At 36.4% G+C, this 13,118-nt stretch overlaps 1 protein-coding gene and 34 non-coding genes across 37 annotated transcripts; 13 read left to right on the top strand and 22 right to left on the bottom strand.

The window, feature by feature from the left end:
* The first annotated feature begins 6,553 nt into the window (after positions 1-6,553).
* Positions 6,554-6,574, top strand: 21ur-9239. Its single transcript, NR_057305.1, has one exon.
* 21ur-155 lies at positions 6,555-6,575 on the top strand. Its single transcript, NR_057304.1, has one exon.
* Positions 6,576-6,735: 160 nt separating this feature from the next.
* Positions 6,736-6,756, bottom strand: 21ur-280. Its single transcript, NR_057303.1, has one exon.
* A 346-nt stretch (positions 6,757-7,102) lies between these two features.
* 21ur-10420 lies at positions 7,103-7,123 on the bottom strand. Its single transcript, NR_057302.1, has one exon.
* Positions 7,108-13,007, bottom strand: ent-4 (Equilibrative nucleoside transporter 1; the record flags this gene model as incomplete). 3 transcript variants are annotated; one of them, NM_001027898.3, is made up of 9 exons in its annotated part: positions 7,108-7,466; positions 8,020-8,216; positions 8,467-8,552; positions 8,599-8,701; positions 9,000-9,098; positions 9,485-9,771; positions 10,708-10,942; positions 11,444-11,638; positions 11,753-11,854. In NM_001027898.3, the coding sequence occupies 9 exons, from the start codon at positions 11,783-11,785 to the stop codon at positions 7,346-7,348; spliced, it is 1,356 nt and encodes a 451-aa protein (NP_001023069.1). The 3 variants fall into 3 exon arrangements, with proteins under 3 accessions (NP_001023069.1, NP_001023068.1, NP_001040927.1); NM_001027897.5 differs by lacking the exon at positions 11,753-11,854 and adding an exon at positions 12,954-13,007 and having other exon boundaries at positions 7,214-7,466; NM_001047462.4 differs by lacking the exon at positions 11,753-11,854 and having other exon boundaries at positions 7,346-7,466; positions 11,444-11,467.
* On the bottom strand, positions 7,484-7,504 carry 21ur-429. Its single transcript, NR_057301.1, has one exon.
* Positions 7,705-7,725, bottom strand: 21ur-6746. The gene has a single exon (NR_057300.1).
* Positions 7,949-7,969, top strand: 21ur-5259. Its single transcript, NR_057299.1, has one exon.
* On the bottom strand, positions 8,754-8,774 carry 21ur-9104. Its single transcript, NR_057298.1, has one exon.
* Positions 8,755-8,775, bottom strand: 21ur-13964. The gene has a single exon (NR_057297.1).
* Positions 8,908-8,928, bottom strand: 21ur-8049. Its single transcript, NR_057296.1, has one exon.
* 21ur-8211 lies at positions 9,207-9,227 on the top strand. The gene has a single exon (NR_057295.1).
* 21ur-4 lies at positions 9,208-9,228 on the top strand. The gene has a single exon (NR_057294.1).
* On the bottom strand, positions 9,297-9,317 carry 21ur-2894. The gene has a single exon (NR_057293.1).
* Positions 9,799-9,819, bottom strand: 21ur-5092. Its single transcript, NR_057292.1, has one exon.
* 21ur-6919 lies at positions 10,152-10,172 on the top strand. The gene has a single exon (NR_057291.1).
* Positions 10,172-10,192, bottom strand: 21ur-1548. The gene has a single exon (NR_057290.1).
* On the top strand, positions 10,471-10,491 carry 21ur-949. Its single transcript, NR_057289.1, has one exon.
* 21ur-1067 lies at positions 10,948-10,968 on the bottom strand. The gene has a single exon (NR_057288.1).
* Positions 11,074-11,094, bottom strand: 21ur-4917. The gene has a single exon (NR_057287.1).
* On the bottom strand, positions 11,234-11,254 carry 21ur-9413. Its single transcript, NR_057286.1, has one exon.
* On the bottom strand, positions 11,237-11,257 carry 21ur-8325. Its single transcript, NR_057285.1, has one exon.
* 21ur-10007 lies at positions 11,404-11,424 on the top strand. Its single transcript, NR_057284.1, has one exon.
* 21ur-15083 lies at positions 11,660-11,680 on the bottom strand. The gene has a single exon (NR_057283.1).
* 21ur-5733 lies at positions 11,661-11,681 on the bottom strand. Its single transcript, NR_057282.1, has one exon.
* 21ur-10431 lies at positions 12,085-12,105 on the top strand. Its single transcript, NR_057281.1, has one exon.
* 21ur-3242 lies at positions 12,088-12,108 on the top strand. The gene has a single exon (NR_057280.1).
* Positions 12,142-12,162, bottom strand: 21ur-1610. The gene has a single exon (NR_057279.1).
* On the bottom strand, positions 12,143-12,163 carry 21ur-10283. Its single transcript, NR_057278.1, has one exon.
* 21ur-4072 lies at positions 12,343-12,363 on the bottom strand. Its single transcript, NR_057277.1, has one exon.
* On the bottom strand, positions 12,507-12,527 carry 21ur-10856. The gene has a single exon (NR_057276.1).
* On the bottom strand, positions 12,508-12,528 carry 21ur-9073. Its single transcript, NR_057275.1, has one exon.
* On the top strand, positions 12,533-12,553 carry 21ur-4757. The gene has a single exon (NR_057274.1).
* 21ur-2749 lies at positions 12,747-12,767 on the top strand. Its single transcript, NR_057273.1, has one exon.
* 21ur-4681 lies at positions 12,851-12,871 on the top strand. Its single transcript, NR_057272.1, has one exon.
* Positions 13,008-13,118: the final 111 nt, after the last annotated feature.

Below are 13,118 nucleotides of genomic sequence, written 5' to 3'. Positions count from 1 at the left end.
TAAAAATTAAATTCTCCTCACGTTATAAAAATAAGAAATGAAAATGATCGAATTCATCCCCAAAATAGAAAGAGAGAGAGTGGTAGAAAAGTTTTTCACGTTTAATCCATCTTTTTAATTTTGCAAAATTTGAATGATGGCCTACATTTTGGAAAGTTGGTCAATTTTTTTCAAAATAGTTTCAAAAAATTGGTAATTCGAAGTTCTCTCTTGTGCTCAAATTGGAACCAAATGTCAGAAAAACTGCTCATATGGGATTGAAAAATATAAAACTCTTCAGTACAAAGAAAATATTCAATTTTCGCGGTCTCCAGAAACCCGCGCAAATCAGTGTTCTACCCTTCCCAAAACCAATCCCCTCAATAATGACCATGGTGGGGCAACTATTTTTGAGTCATTCGCACTTATTGAACGCAAAAGCGCCAGCTATGAACCAAGTTATTAAAGCTCAAAGTTTGTACATTTTTATCGGACACCCCATGTCGAAAACGTGCCCTTATTTTTTATTTCTGTCAAGAATGCAATTTCAGGATTTAATATAGGAAGAGGCAGACTAGCGCACGCAGTGCGCTAGGCTTCGCAGTAGGTTAAGTTGGTAAACTGGGAAAAATTTGGAACATTTTGGACCAAAATTGACTGAGTTACGACCATTTTAAGTTTTGATAATGTTGAAAGAAGCAGCACTTGATTAGCTATCGATTGCTTCAAAAACGGGCCAGAACGGAGCAGGGGAAGCTGAGATACAATCGTTTATCGTGATGCGTGGGCGTTAACGCAAGGTGAAGGGACGTAGGGAGCTCACAAAACAGGCATTCCCTGAGGGCAGTCCGGTGCGGACGTACTCAGACTCCGCCACTGGCTCAAACATTTTTCCATCTTGATGTTGACATAAATTGGGCCTAAGAAATACTTAATCGGGTTGAAGGCCTACGGCCTGCTCTGCTTGGATTAGGGTTAAAGGTGGCCTAAAGTTTCTAAGAGTAAGAGGGCCTGCGGCCCTCATCCCGGACTATTGGGCCTGCGGCCCTCATCCCGGACTATTGGGCCTGCGGCCCTCATCCCGGACTATTGGGCCTGAGCGTGTCGCTACCGCATAGCAGGCCTACGGCCTGCTCTGCTTGGATTAAAGGTGGCCTAAAGTTTCTAAGAGAAAGAGGGCCTGCGGCCCTCATCCCGGACTATTGGGCTTGAGCGTGTAGCTACCGCATAGCAGGCCTACGGCCTGCTCTGCTTGGATTAGGGTTAAAGGTGGCACAACGTCTCTACCTGCCATGTTCTCTCATCTTTTCTGTGTGTTGGAAAACATTGAGGAACTTTTGGAAACATTTAAAACACTCTGAAGCTTCTTGTGTGGAGTTTTCTCAAAGTTCTTTTTTTGTTCAAAAAATTTAAATTAATATAGAATTAATGTTCACGTGAAAAAGTAAGAAATGAAAATAATCCAACTCACATCAATGAGCGAACCAAGAGAGAGAGAGAGAGAGAGGCAAGGTAGTTTTTCACGTCGATTAAATAAATGTTCATCTTTTTAGTTTTTCGAAAACTTTAATGATGGCCTACATTTTCGAAAGTAGGTCAAATATTTTGAATTATGGCTCAAAAAATCGGGCTCCGTCAGGCCTAACTATGTGTCAAGTTTTGAAAAGATCCAAGAAAAACTCGAATTTTGCATCAATTAAAAGTGGTTTTTTGCCAGTACTAACACATCCACCAAAATGAAGTAGCTTCAGTTTTCCGACTCCCGTGGGCTCCCGGAGCAAAATTGTGCAACCCCGTTTTGATGACCATACTGGGACAGATTTTTGAAAGGGGGAGCAACAAAAATCAAAATTTTCGGGCCACTCCCCGCTGAGCTATAAACTCTCAAAGTACCATTACATGTTTTTTGGACATCATGTGTCGAAAAGTTGCCCTACTTTTATTTTTTCGACAAAAATGGACAACCTTGCAACATTGGGATTTAATGTAGAAGGGAAGGCAGACTAGCGCGGCAAGCCGCGCCAGCCCTTCGGGAATGGGGATGCCCGAAAAGGTAGCAAAAAAATAAGAAATGAAAAATTGCCACAAATCAGAGGAAGAGAGAGAGTGGAGAGAGAGTTTTTCACGTATTACATATTTTTGTAATTTTTTTTAGTTTTTCGAAAACTTTAATGATGGCCTACATTTTCGAAATTGGGTCAATCAGCTTGTAATCCGCTTCAAAAAATCGGGCTCAAAAAATAAACTAAAAAAGTTCTGGAACAGAAATTGATCCGACTTCTTCTTTGCACTGAAAAAGGGGTTTTAGAGCGATTTTTAGGGTGTTTTTTGGGTAATTTTGGAGAACTTTTTTTTTTGGAGCTTCATAAGTTTGCTCAACGTTTTTCAAATTGAGAACGGTAAAAAATATCATGTAGTTAAACCCTTTTTAAAGAGATTAAAAAAAAGAACTCGAATTTTCATCCATCCAGCGCCGAGCTATAAGCCGTGGCAACAATGACGCATGGTTTTGGAAAAAAAGTCAAACTTTTTTTGGACATCGCGCTGTCACAAATTTTTTAAAAAACGACTACCCGTGGCACACACGCGATTTAATAGGAAAATGCAGACTAGCGCGGCGGAGCCGCGCCAGCCCTTCGGGTATTGGGTGTGCCCGAAAAAAAATGGGGTCGCTACGACCAAAACTGAGTTATGGTCATTTGAAGTTTATATCATTCTTAGATCTTTATTAATTGTTTTCGGGCCTGCGGCTCTCAACCTGACTTATTGGGCTCAGAATAGGCTTGACAGTTGCCCAACACTTCTTCGTGTATTGCCTGTTCCGCTGAGAATGTGGTTAGAAGTTCCCTACAGTTTTAATGAGTATTCGGGCCAGCGGCCTTCAAATCTGGTTGGTAGGCTTGAGCGAATAACAATCTGCTTTTAGGCTTGAGTAAATAACAACCTGCTTGGAATAGGATTATAGCCAGCCCAGTTTCCAAGACTATTCGGGCCTGCGGCCCTCAAACCTGGTTGATAGGCTTGAGTGAATAACAACCTGCTTGGAATAGGATTATAGCCAGCCCAGTTTCCAAGACTATTTGGGCCTGCGGCCCTCAAACCTGGTTGATAGGCTTGAGTGAATAACAACCTGCTTGGAATAGGATTATAGCCAGCCCAGTTTCCAAGACTATTCGGGCCTGCGGCCCTCAAACTTGGTTGATAGGCTTGAGTGAATAACAACCTGCTTGGAATAGGATTATAGCCAGCCCAGTTTCCAAGACTATTTGGGCCTGCGGCCCTCAAACTTGGTTGATAGGCTTGAGTGAATAACAACCTGCTTGGAATAGGATTATAGCCAGCCCAGTTTCCAAGACTATTTGGGCCTGCGGCCCTCAAACTTGGTTGATAGGCTTGAGTGAATAACAACCTGCTTGGAATAGGATTATAGCCAGCCCAGTTTCCAAGACTATTCGGGCCTGCGGCCCTCAAACCTGGTTGATAGGCTTGAGTGAATAACAACCTGCTTGGAATAGGATTATAGCCAGCCCAGTTTCCAAGACTATTCGGGCCTGCGGCCCTCAAACTTGGTTGATAGGCTTGAGTGAATAACAATCTGCTTGGAATAGGATTATAGCCAGCCCAGTTTCCAAGACTATTCGGGCCTGCGGCCCTCAAACTTGGTTGGTAGGCTTGAGCGAATAACAATCTGCTTGGAACAGGATTATAGCCAGCCCAGTTTCCAAGACTATTCGGGCCTGCGGCCCTCAAACTTGGTTGATAGGCTTGAGTGAATAACAACCTGCTTGGAATAGGATTATAGCCAGCCCAGTTTCCAAGACTATTTGGGCCTGCGGCCCTCAAACTTGGTTGATATGCTTGAGTGAAAAACAACCTGCTTGGAATAGGATTATAGCCAGCCCAGTTTCCAAGACTATTCGGGTCTGCGGCCCTCAAACTTGGTTGATAGGCTTGAGTGAATAACAACCTGCTTGGAATAGGATTATAGCCAGCCCAGTTTCCAAGACTATTCGGGCCTGCGGCCCTCAAACCTGGTTGATAGGCTTGAGTGAATAACAACCTGCTTGGAATAGGATTATAGCCAGCCCAGTTTCCAAGAGTGTTCGGGCCAGCGGCCCTTAAACCTGGTTGGTAGGCTTGAGCGAATAGCAATCTGATTGGAATAGGGTTATAGCCAGCTCACAGTTTCCAAGAGTGTTCGGGCCTGCGGCCCTCAAACCTGGTTGGTAGGCTTAAGCGAATAACAATCTGCTTGGAATAGGATTAAAGCCAGCCCAGTTTCCAAGACTATTTGGGCCTGCGGCCCTCAAACTTGGTTGATAGGCTTGAGTGAATAACAACCTGCTTGGAATAGGATTATAGCTAGCCCAGTTTCCAAGACTATTCGGGCCTGCGGCCCTCAAACTTGGTTGATAGGCTTGAGTGAATAACAACCTGCTTGGAATAGGATTATAGCCAGCCCAGTTTCCAAGACTATTCGGGCCTGCGGCCCTTAAACTTGGTTGATAGGCTTGAGTGAATAACAATCTGCTTGGAATAGGATTATAGCCAGCCCAGTTTCCAAGACTATTCGGGCCTGCGGCCCTCAAACTTGGTTGATAGGCTTGAGTGAATAACAACCTGCTTGGAATAGGATTATAGCCAGCCCAGTTTCCAAGACTATTCGGGCCTGCGGCCCTTAAACTTGGTTGATAGGCTTGAGTGAATAACAATCTGCTTGGAATAGGATTATAGCCAGCCCAGTTTCCAAGACTATTCGGGCCTGCGGCCCTCAAACTTGGTTGATAGGCTTGAGTGAATAACAACCTGCTTGGAATAGGATTATAGCCAGCCCAGTTTCCAAGACTATTCGGGCCTGCGGCCCTCAAACTTGGTTGATAGGCTTGAGTGAATAACAACCTGCTTGGAATAGGATTATAGCCAGCCCAGTTTCCAAGACTATTCGGGCCTGCGGCCCTCAAACTTGGTTGATAGGCTTGAGTGAATAACAATCTGCTTGGAATAGGATTATAGCCAGCCCAGTTTCCAAGACTATTCGGGCCTGCGGCCCTCAAACTTGGTTGGTAGGCTTGAGCGAATAACAATCTGCTTGGAACAGGATTATAGCCAGCCCAGTTTCCAAGACTATTCGGGCCTGCGGCCCTCAAACTTGGTTGATAGGCTTGAGTGAATAACAACCTGCTTGGAATAGGATTATAGCCAGCCCAGTTTCCAAGACTATTTGGGCCTGCGGCCCTCAAACTTGGTTGATATGCTTGAGTGAAAAACAACCTGCTTGGAATAGGATTATAGCCAGCCCAGTTTCCAAGACTATTCGGGTCTGCGGCCCTCAAACTTGGTTGATAGGCTTGAGTGAATAACAACCTGCTTGGAATAGGATTATAGCCAGCCCAGTTTCCAAGACTATTTGGGCCTGCGGCCCTCAAACTTGGTTGATAGGCTTGAGTGAATAACAACCTGCTTGGAATAGGATTATAGCCAGCCCAGTTTCCAAGACTATTCGGGCCTGCGGCCCTCAAACTTGGTTGATAGGCTTGAGTGAATAACAATCTGCTTGGAATAGGATTAAAGCCAGCCCAGTTTCCAAGAGTGTTCGGGCCTGCGGCCCTCAAACCTGGTTGGTAGGCTTGAGCGAAGAACAATCTGCTTGGAACAGGATTAAAGCTGGCCCACAGTTTCAGAGAGTGTTCGGGCCTGCGGCCCTCAAACTTGGTTGTTCGGCTTAGAATAGGCTTAACGAATGTCCAATATTTCTGCACCTAATTGGGCCTGCGGCCCTCAGCCTGAATTATTGAGCTAAGAATAAGAACAGTTGTCCAAAGCTTCTACTTGTACTCTTTTTCAATTACAAAAAAAATTTTGAAAATCTTTAAAATAATATAATTCTCTTCGCGTGATAAATAAGAAATGAAAAATTGCCACAAAACAGAGGGAGAGAGAGAGTGGAGAGAGAGTTTTTCACGTATTACATATTTTTGTTCATCTTTTTAGTTTTTCGAAAACTTTAATGATGGCCTACATTTTCGAAATTGGGTCAATCAGCTTTATTTTGGCTTCAAAAAATGGGGCTCATCGAGAGCTACAAAAAAGTTCCGGATTTGAAATTGATTGGAGCAAAGCCCGAGGCGCTACAGTCCGAAACGTGGGTTTTCGTCAGTACTTGAACACCCACAAAAATGAAGTACCTTCACTTTTCCGGCTCCCACGGGCTCCTCGAGCAAAATCATCGACCCCCGTTTGGATGTCCGTAAACGGAAATATTTTTGGAAGAGGGAGTGACAAAAATCGTGGAAATCGGCCCACTAAGACTCGAGTTATAAATGCACAAACTTTGTGACAGAATATTTTTAAATTTTTGGGACATTTTTCCGGGACATTTTAAATTTTCAAAAACGGCCATCTTGGCAAGGTCGCTATTTAAGAGAAAAAGTGCAGATGAAACATGATTTCATCAAATTTTATACAAATAGAAAAAAAAAAGTCAAAGTTTACCACTGCCAACATATTCTCCGTCGCTTGCGTTTTATGTCTGTTTCACCTACTGTTTTTCTTCTCCCGTTCCAACTGACTTGTATTTGAAGAAACATAAGACAAAAAATGTATTCCCTCTATTCAATAAGTGACCAAATATTTTATTTGCGAATTTTACATGAGGAATTACTGGTGGCAATTGTTTTTCGAGTCGAAATAAATTTAAGAAAAAAAGGAGGCACCCAAATCTTAACTGTTTTGAGTTTCATTCCGACTTTTTTTTATCTGACAGAGTCACATAATCCATTGTAGTGTTTCAAAAGAATTACTATATATGCACCACCTGAAACCGTAATTTTAAAAAAGTTTTTGTCCAAGTGTACGCTTTGAGGTTTATTGTAAATTAAGCGATTCAGCTTTTAAATTTTTTTTTGTAGAAAAAACATTAAAAATTCAATATTTTCTGGTATTTGCCATTCACTTTTTTTTGAATAGAAATAGGTTTTTTTTCGTATATTTAAAAAAAACCCGATTTCTTGATTCTTTGATTTAAAAAAATCAAATAAGTTTTATAATAATCAAAAATTAAACATTATGTTCAATTTTCACAGAAAAAAATCGAAAAATCTTTTGTTAACCGAAAATTTCATAAATGACAAAAACTGTTTCAATACCATTATATATCGTATATATATCCATTATTAGGATATAATGGAACATCAAAAAAATGGATCAACCTTATTCAGTACAGTGTGTTACAAAATTGAAATTCATTATTTCATTGAATGATTCCATAAAAATTATAACAAAGAATCATATTCATACACCCGCTAAGCAGTTAACAATTTGTCAATTATATAAATGTTTCTTCAAAAAATACAGAAATATGTTTCAATTAAAAGTTATTAACCATTGCAGTGATTGCATATGTAAAGCTGACACCAGCAGTAATACCAAGAACCAGAGACAATGCAGACACTTGACCAGCTAATTTTGAGTATTCCGGTGGGCAGACACTGCAATATTAGGAGAATTAACTAAATTGATCCGTTGATTGAAAATAAATTATTTTCAAGAATTAAATGTTACCTATGAAACGGTAAAATTTGGAAATGCTGAGTTTTTGAGCCGTCATACTTATTATTTTGAGGACAGATGCGAAATTATGCCATATTTTAATTCTCTATTTTCATTCTCAGCAAAAAAATTGCTTCAAACTAAAGACCGTAATGAAATATTCCTAGATTTTATTCAATTTGGCATGTTAACGCTGAACTGATTTTGAATTTCTGCACACATAATAACTTATCGTTGAAACGGTAAAAATTTTAACTTTTTGCTTTTGAACTGTTAATTCAAAAGTCAGAAATCGGATTATTTTGGACTCCAAAAGTTATGTTTTAATACCTAAAATTCAGCTTCATAACACTATTTAGAAAATTAAATACACAACTGTTCCAACAAGTTTTCAAATAGTTTGTATTCTAATCATTGACATTCCAATTGCTATATAATTTCCAGTCAAAATAATAAAGTTTCGAAGTAAAAATCCCACAAAAAGTGTCTTACCGTGGTGTATACATCATTCCCAAAGATGAGAAATATCCACTTGTGAATGCCAATAATGTGTTACCAAAAAAGAAGATCCATTCGTTGGTGAATAATACTCCCATAGTACGAGAATGTGGTAAATAGTTGCTGAACATGAAGAATGGAATGAATAATAGACGAATTACGCAGGGAACAATCAATAGACGTGGACCAGGCTGCAAAAATAAAATTGAAATGGAGTTATTTTTTTAAAAATTGTTTTAAAATAAAATTGTTTCCATTTTAATTGGTAAGTTTTTGTAAAATATTTGAAACAGTAAATTTTTAATTTTTTTTTTGAAAATTTAGTTTTCAGAATTGTATCAGAATCGGCTTTCTGGTTTTTTCAAATATATTTTTAGAACTTAAAACAAATTTGTGCACAGAGAAAAATTTATGGATACAAAAGATTTCATATCAACTCACGAAAGTAACAAAAGTAGCGGCAACATTTCCGACAGCGGCGAAGAAATTAAAATTTAAAAACACTGCGATTCCAGCGTACACATCGTCTGGAAAAATTGGCATTTTTCCACAAATTTCAGATTAAAAACTTACTAGGAAAAACGGTGTAACCTGGTTGAAATCCGGCAAGAACTGTTGGGAATACGGAGAGACTCACAAAATATACAAGAAATACACAAATACATTGAAGCCAGCACTGAAAGATTTTGTTTCAAATTTCAGTCAGAAAAACAAATACTATGATGCAAAAATATTCATACTCTGATCAAACAAATTCCAAAATTTAAATGTAAACTTACAAGACTAGTGAAACTGTAAAAATTTTTTTCAATACGTTAAATCTTACATATTTAATAGTTGAAAAAATTTTATACAACTTTATAAAAAAAATGCTATTATTATGATACATAAGGAACTTCAAAACTAATTCAAAAATTTGAATGTAAACTTATACAACTAGTGAAACTGTGGAATTTTTTCCCCTAAAATCTTACATATTTAATAGTTTCCAAGTATGGCCTATAATCAAACGAAGATTGTTCCTGAGCAGCACGAAGACGGTTTCCTTTTGAAACGTAATATTTGTAGAAGTCCTGTAAATTACATTTTTGAGGGATTACTGAAGTGATAAAGTGATACATTTTTTTAAATTCCACTATTTCAAACAATTCTCTAAAACGTAAGCATTTGTGCTGTTTCGGTTAGAAGCTTTTTTTGGGTTTAAACAAAAGAAAATTCTCAATAAGATTGAATAGATGTAACAAAGCGATAAGTCAGTATTTAAATCAGCAGACATTTTAGTTTCAACGTGATCAGAATTTACATCAGCTGTCTAATTATAACAATGTTGTGAAACTGTATATTTTTCACAATTAAAATGTTTTTTTGGATAATAATTCATATTCAAATCTTATAAGCTTAAAATAAATCAGTAAACTTTACTGAATGCTATATGACAAACATTTTCTTAAAAACCTACCATTTTCTTGCAGAACCACCATGACACAAGACAAACAAACAGAATAAGAAGTGATATTCCAAAATAAATAAGTGCAACAGTTTCAGCTTGTGTTGAGAATGCCAAAGTTGCGACAATTGCCAAGACACTAGTGAATGTTCCACAAATATTTGTTCCAATAACCACAGCGTTCGAGTATTTTGCGGGAAAATCTGCAGCCATTCCGAAAAATGAGTTTTGGTAGAGACCGTTGGATGCATTCATTGCCATTACTATGATTAATGAGACAATGTAGAACCAGTTACGCGCTGAAATTTAGTTTATTTATTGATCATTTTGAAGTTCAGTTATATCGATTAATGTTGAATTTTAAAATTTTCATAAAATAGGGTCTTTGAAACAGTGAAAATATTTTTAAAAAAATCAAGTGTGGGCACAAAATTTTCATTAGCTTTTAAAACTACCTAGGCTATACGTAGGGAAAGGATCGGTTAGGCGTCAGGCTTCCGGTGGGCCTGTAGGTGTTTACTCATGAATTTCTCGGATACTCAAAAGGTATGTTCTATTTTATAATTTAACTACAGTTATAACTATAATTACGAATGCTTCTTCGAAAATTTATAATTTAATTTCGTGTTTATACAATTTCAAATACTAATTAAAGTTGGTTACCGCACCCTGATTTTGCTTCCTAGTAATATTTTGTTCGGAACGGAAAAATAGTTCTCACCGAAACAACAAAACTGCTAATGCTTTAGAGCATTGTTTGAAACAGTGGATTTTTAAAATTTTAATAACTAAAAACTTCATTAATTCCTCAAAAATGTAATTTACAGGACTTCTACAAATACTAAGTTTCAAAAGAAAACCGTCTTTATGCTCCTCAGAAACAATCTTCGTTTGAATATAGGCCATACTTGGAAACTATTAAATATGTTAGATTTTAGGGGAAAAAATTCCACAGTTTCACTAGTTGTATAAGTTTACATTCAAATTTTTTGAAGTAATCGGGAAAGTTTCCATTTATGTCAAAATAATAGCATTTGTTTATAAAGTTGTATAATTTCTAAATATCAGTTTTCTGTGATTTTTCTGGCAGATCTGCCAAAATTTAAATTAATTAAAATCGCGTGCCGAACAATATTTAATTGAATATTAAAACTCACTACGATTTCTTCAAAATGTGTGGTATTCACAGTAATTAAGTCAATTAAGTAAGAATCTTAAACCAAAATAATACTTACCCTGATCACTGGGTTGTTGAAAAATGACCAAAGCAAGTATAATCACAATGAGCAAACTATTGAATGCCAATGGAGCAAGTACTCGATATAAAAGTGGTCCACGGATCAGATTCAATACATTAATAATTGCGACAATCAAATTTGGAACTTGAGCGACAACTCCCATTGCTGATTGAAAACTGTCGGCGTAATGAGTTGCTGTTCCATTTACTGTGAACCAGTAATCCACGTAGTACTGAATTTCGATATGAATTTGAATTAATGATAAAATATTAATTAGACGTTTTAAAAAAACCCGTTGAAACATTATTCATTCGAAATTCAAAACTGATTCTTTTTGGTGGAACCCCATAATTTGAATTTTTTTAATATTGGGTTTGCTTATTATTAAAAAATATGAATATATTAAGAAACTAATCACTTTGTTGAAACATACAATATAAAAATTTGAATTTCATATCAAACTTTAACCAAAATACTCATTATTGTTTTGGAATTCAATCATTTTTCTGATTCCAACAAAAATGCAACTGTGTTTTTAATTCAATTACCAGTAAAAATTTATCATCCGAAAACAAATTACGTTTTTGAAACAGGTAATATAACATTTTAAATTACAATTCAAATTAAACTTTTTTTTTTTAATTTTCTGTTTCACCAAAAACATACATATTGGCTCTGTACGTTCCTTTTTAATTTGAGAGTGAAACTCTTTTTTTTCAACAAAAAAACCAACCTGTGGCGCGATAGTGATAAACATATTCCATGGCAAAAGAACTCCAATTCCATTGAGCAAAATAATCCAAAAAACAATACGTCCCTTATCTTCTGGAATCAGCTCATTGTGCTCATCGGAGCTATCCGCACCGTCAACTATACTCGCTAGATCTTCCGTGTTCTGATCTTGAGTGTATAGTGGAGGGGGGTCAACCTGAAATTTCAGATTTTTGTTGAAAGTTTGGCCCAGAGATGAACTGTTTTAGAAGTGATGAGTCTTATTATAATAACTTGTTGAAACTGTGGATTTATATTTTTTAAAAATTACCGGCGAAATTGATTCATAATCTCTTATTACCATAGTTAAAGTCTCTAGAATAAGCACAAAACTACTAAAGTTTGTAAAATAATTGAATATGCCACAACTGATAAGAGACTTTTTCCTCTTATCAGCATAAAGTCCAAAGCGATAAAATTCAAAAGAGACAAGTACAAATGTATATTAATCTGCTTTGTTGGAAAAAAATTAAACTTTTTATCTAAACCTGTCATTGATCCAAAAGATTAAGTTTCCTGCAAAATTGTTTCGAAATATTATTGTGATTGAAACTTTTGACTTTTTCAACTTATCAATAAGTCATTGGCTTAAGATAAAGTAATTATTAAGTTTGAAAGATTTGAAGGCGCGCTCAGCACTCAATTTCTGCCCAAATAGTTATTTGCGTTATTAACCATGGAATGAGTATCTAAATGAAAACCTAAAATATGAACAGTTAGAAACAGGAAATTTTTGAAAAGTTAAAAAACAACCTATACAATTAATTTCCAAGAAAAATTTAACAATCGATTTTCATTTCTGAAATCCCAAAATCGGTGAATTCTTGATGAAAATGCATTTGAAAATACAATTTTGTTTTATTAGGCTTTGTTCGATTTACATCAAATTAGATATGCAAGCCTAATATTTGTATCATTCTTGAAACTGTAAATAAAAAATGTTTGCAAAAAAAATCAATTTTTTAGCGAATGTTAACATAAAACCTTAAATTTTTCTGGGTTTTGACCGTTTCTCATATTTCAAAAAATACTGACGATTGAGAAAAATTAATCGGGTTAAATTTTTGCGATAAAAAAATATGCTGAAACGTGATTGCTTTTTGTGCTTTTTTATACAAGTTTGCAATCGCACAAATCATATGAAAAATTATTAAGCACGCTTAAACTATGTGATCTGAAATACGAAAACTAGTATACGTTAAACAGGAAAAAAAAATCAACTGTTTCAAAATTTGTGTTTAATCAAATTAAAGTTGCTATTCTGTTCGCAGTTTGGATCTTTTATCTAATAGTTAATTTTCAAAATAGAAAGTTTTAAAACATCCTGTTTCGGTATGCTGATTTTTACAGACTCCACTTTGTAGTTTATTGAATTGTTTGTACAATCGTAGGACAGAAATATTGATATTTTGCCAGTTACCAGGAAAATAAATTATTCTTTGCAACATCTGACTTTAAGAATAAAAACTCACAAATTCCTTTTCCATTTCTGAAATATTTTAGTGTCCTCTTCCCGCAACCACTCCCTGTAAATCGAAAATCTACAATTTTTAAGAAGGCACAAAATGATATCAAATATGAAAGAGGAGTGTAAGAAGTTCAATGAAACACAATACTGTTTCATATTTTTGATTTAA

Source organism: Caenorhabditis elegans, chromosome IV (genome assembly GCF_000002985.6).
Source record: "Caenorhabditis elegans chromosome IV".
Lineage (NCBI taxonomy): Eukaryota > Metazoa > Nematoda > Chromadorea > Rhabditida > Rhabditidae > Caenorhabditis > Caenorhabditis elegans.
The sequence above is the reverse complement of the archived record's forward strand: the minus strand, read 5'-3'. Positions and strand labels throughout refer to the sequence as shown.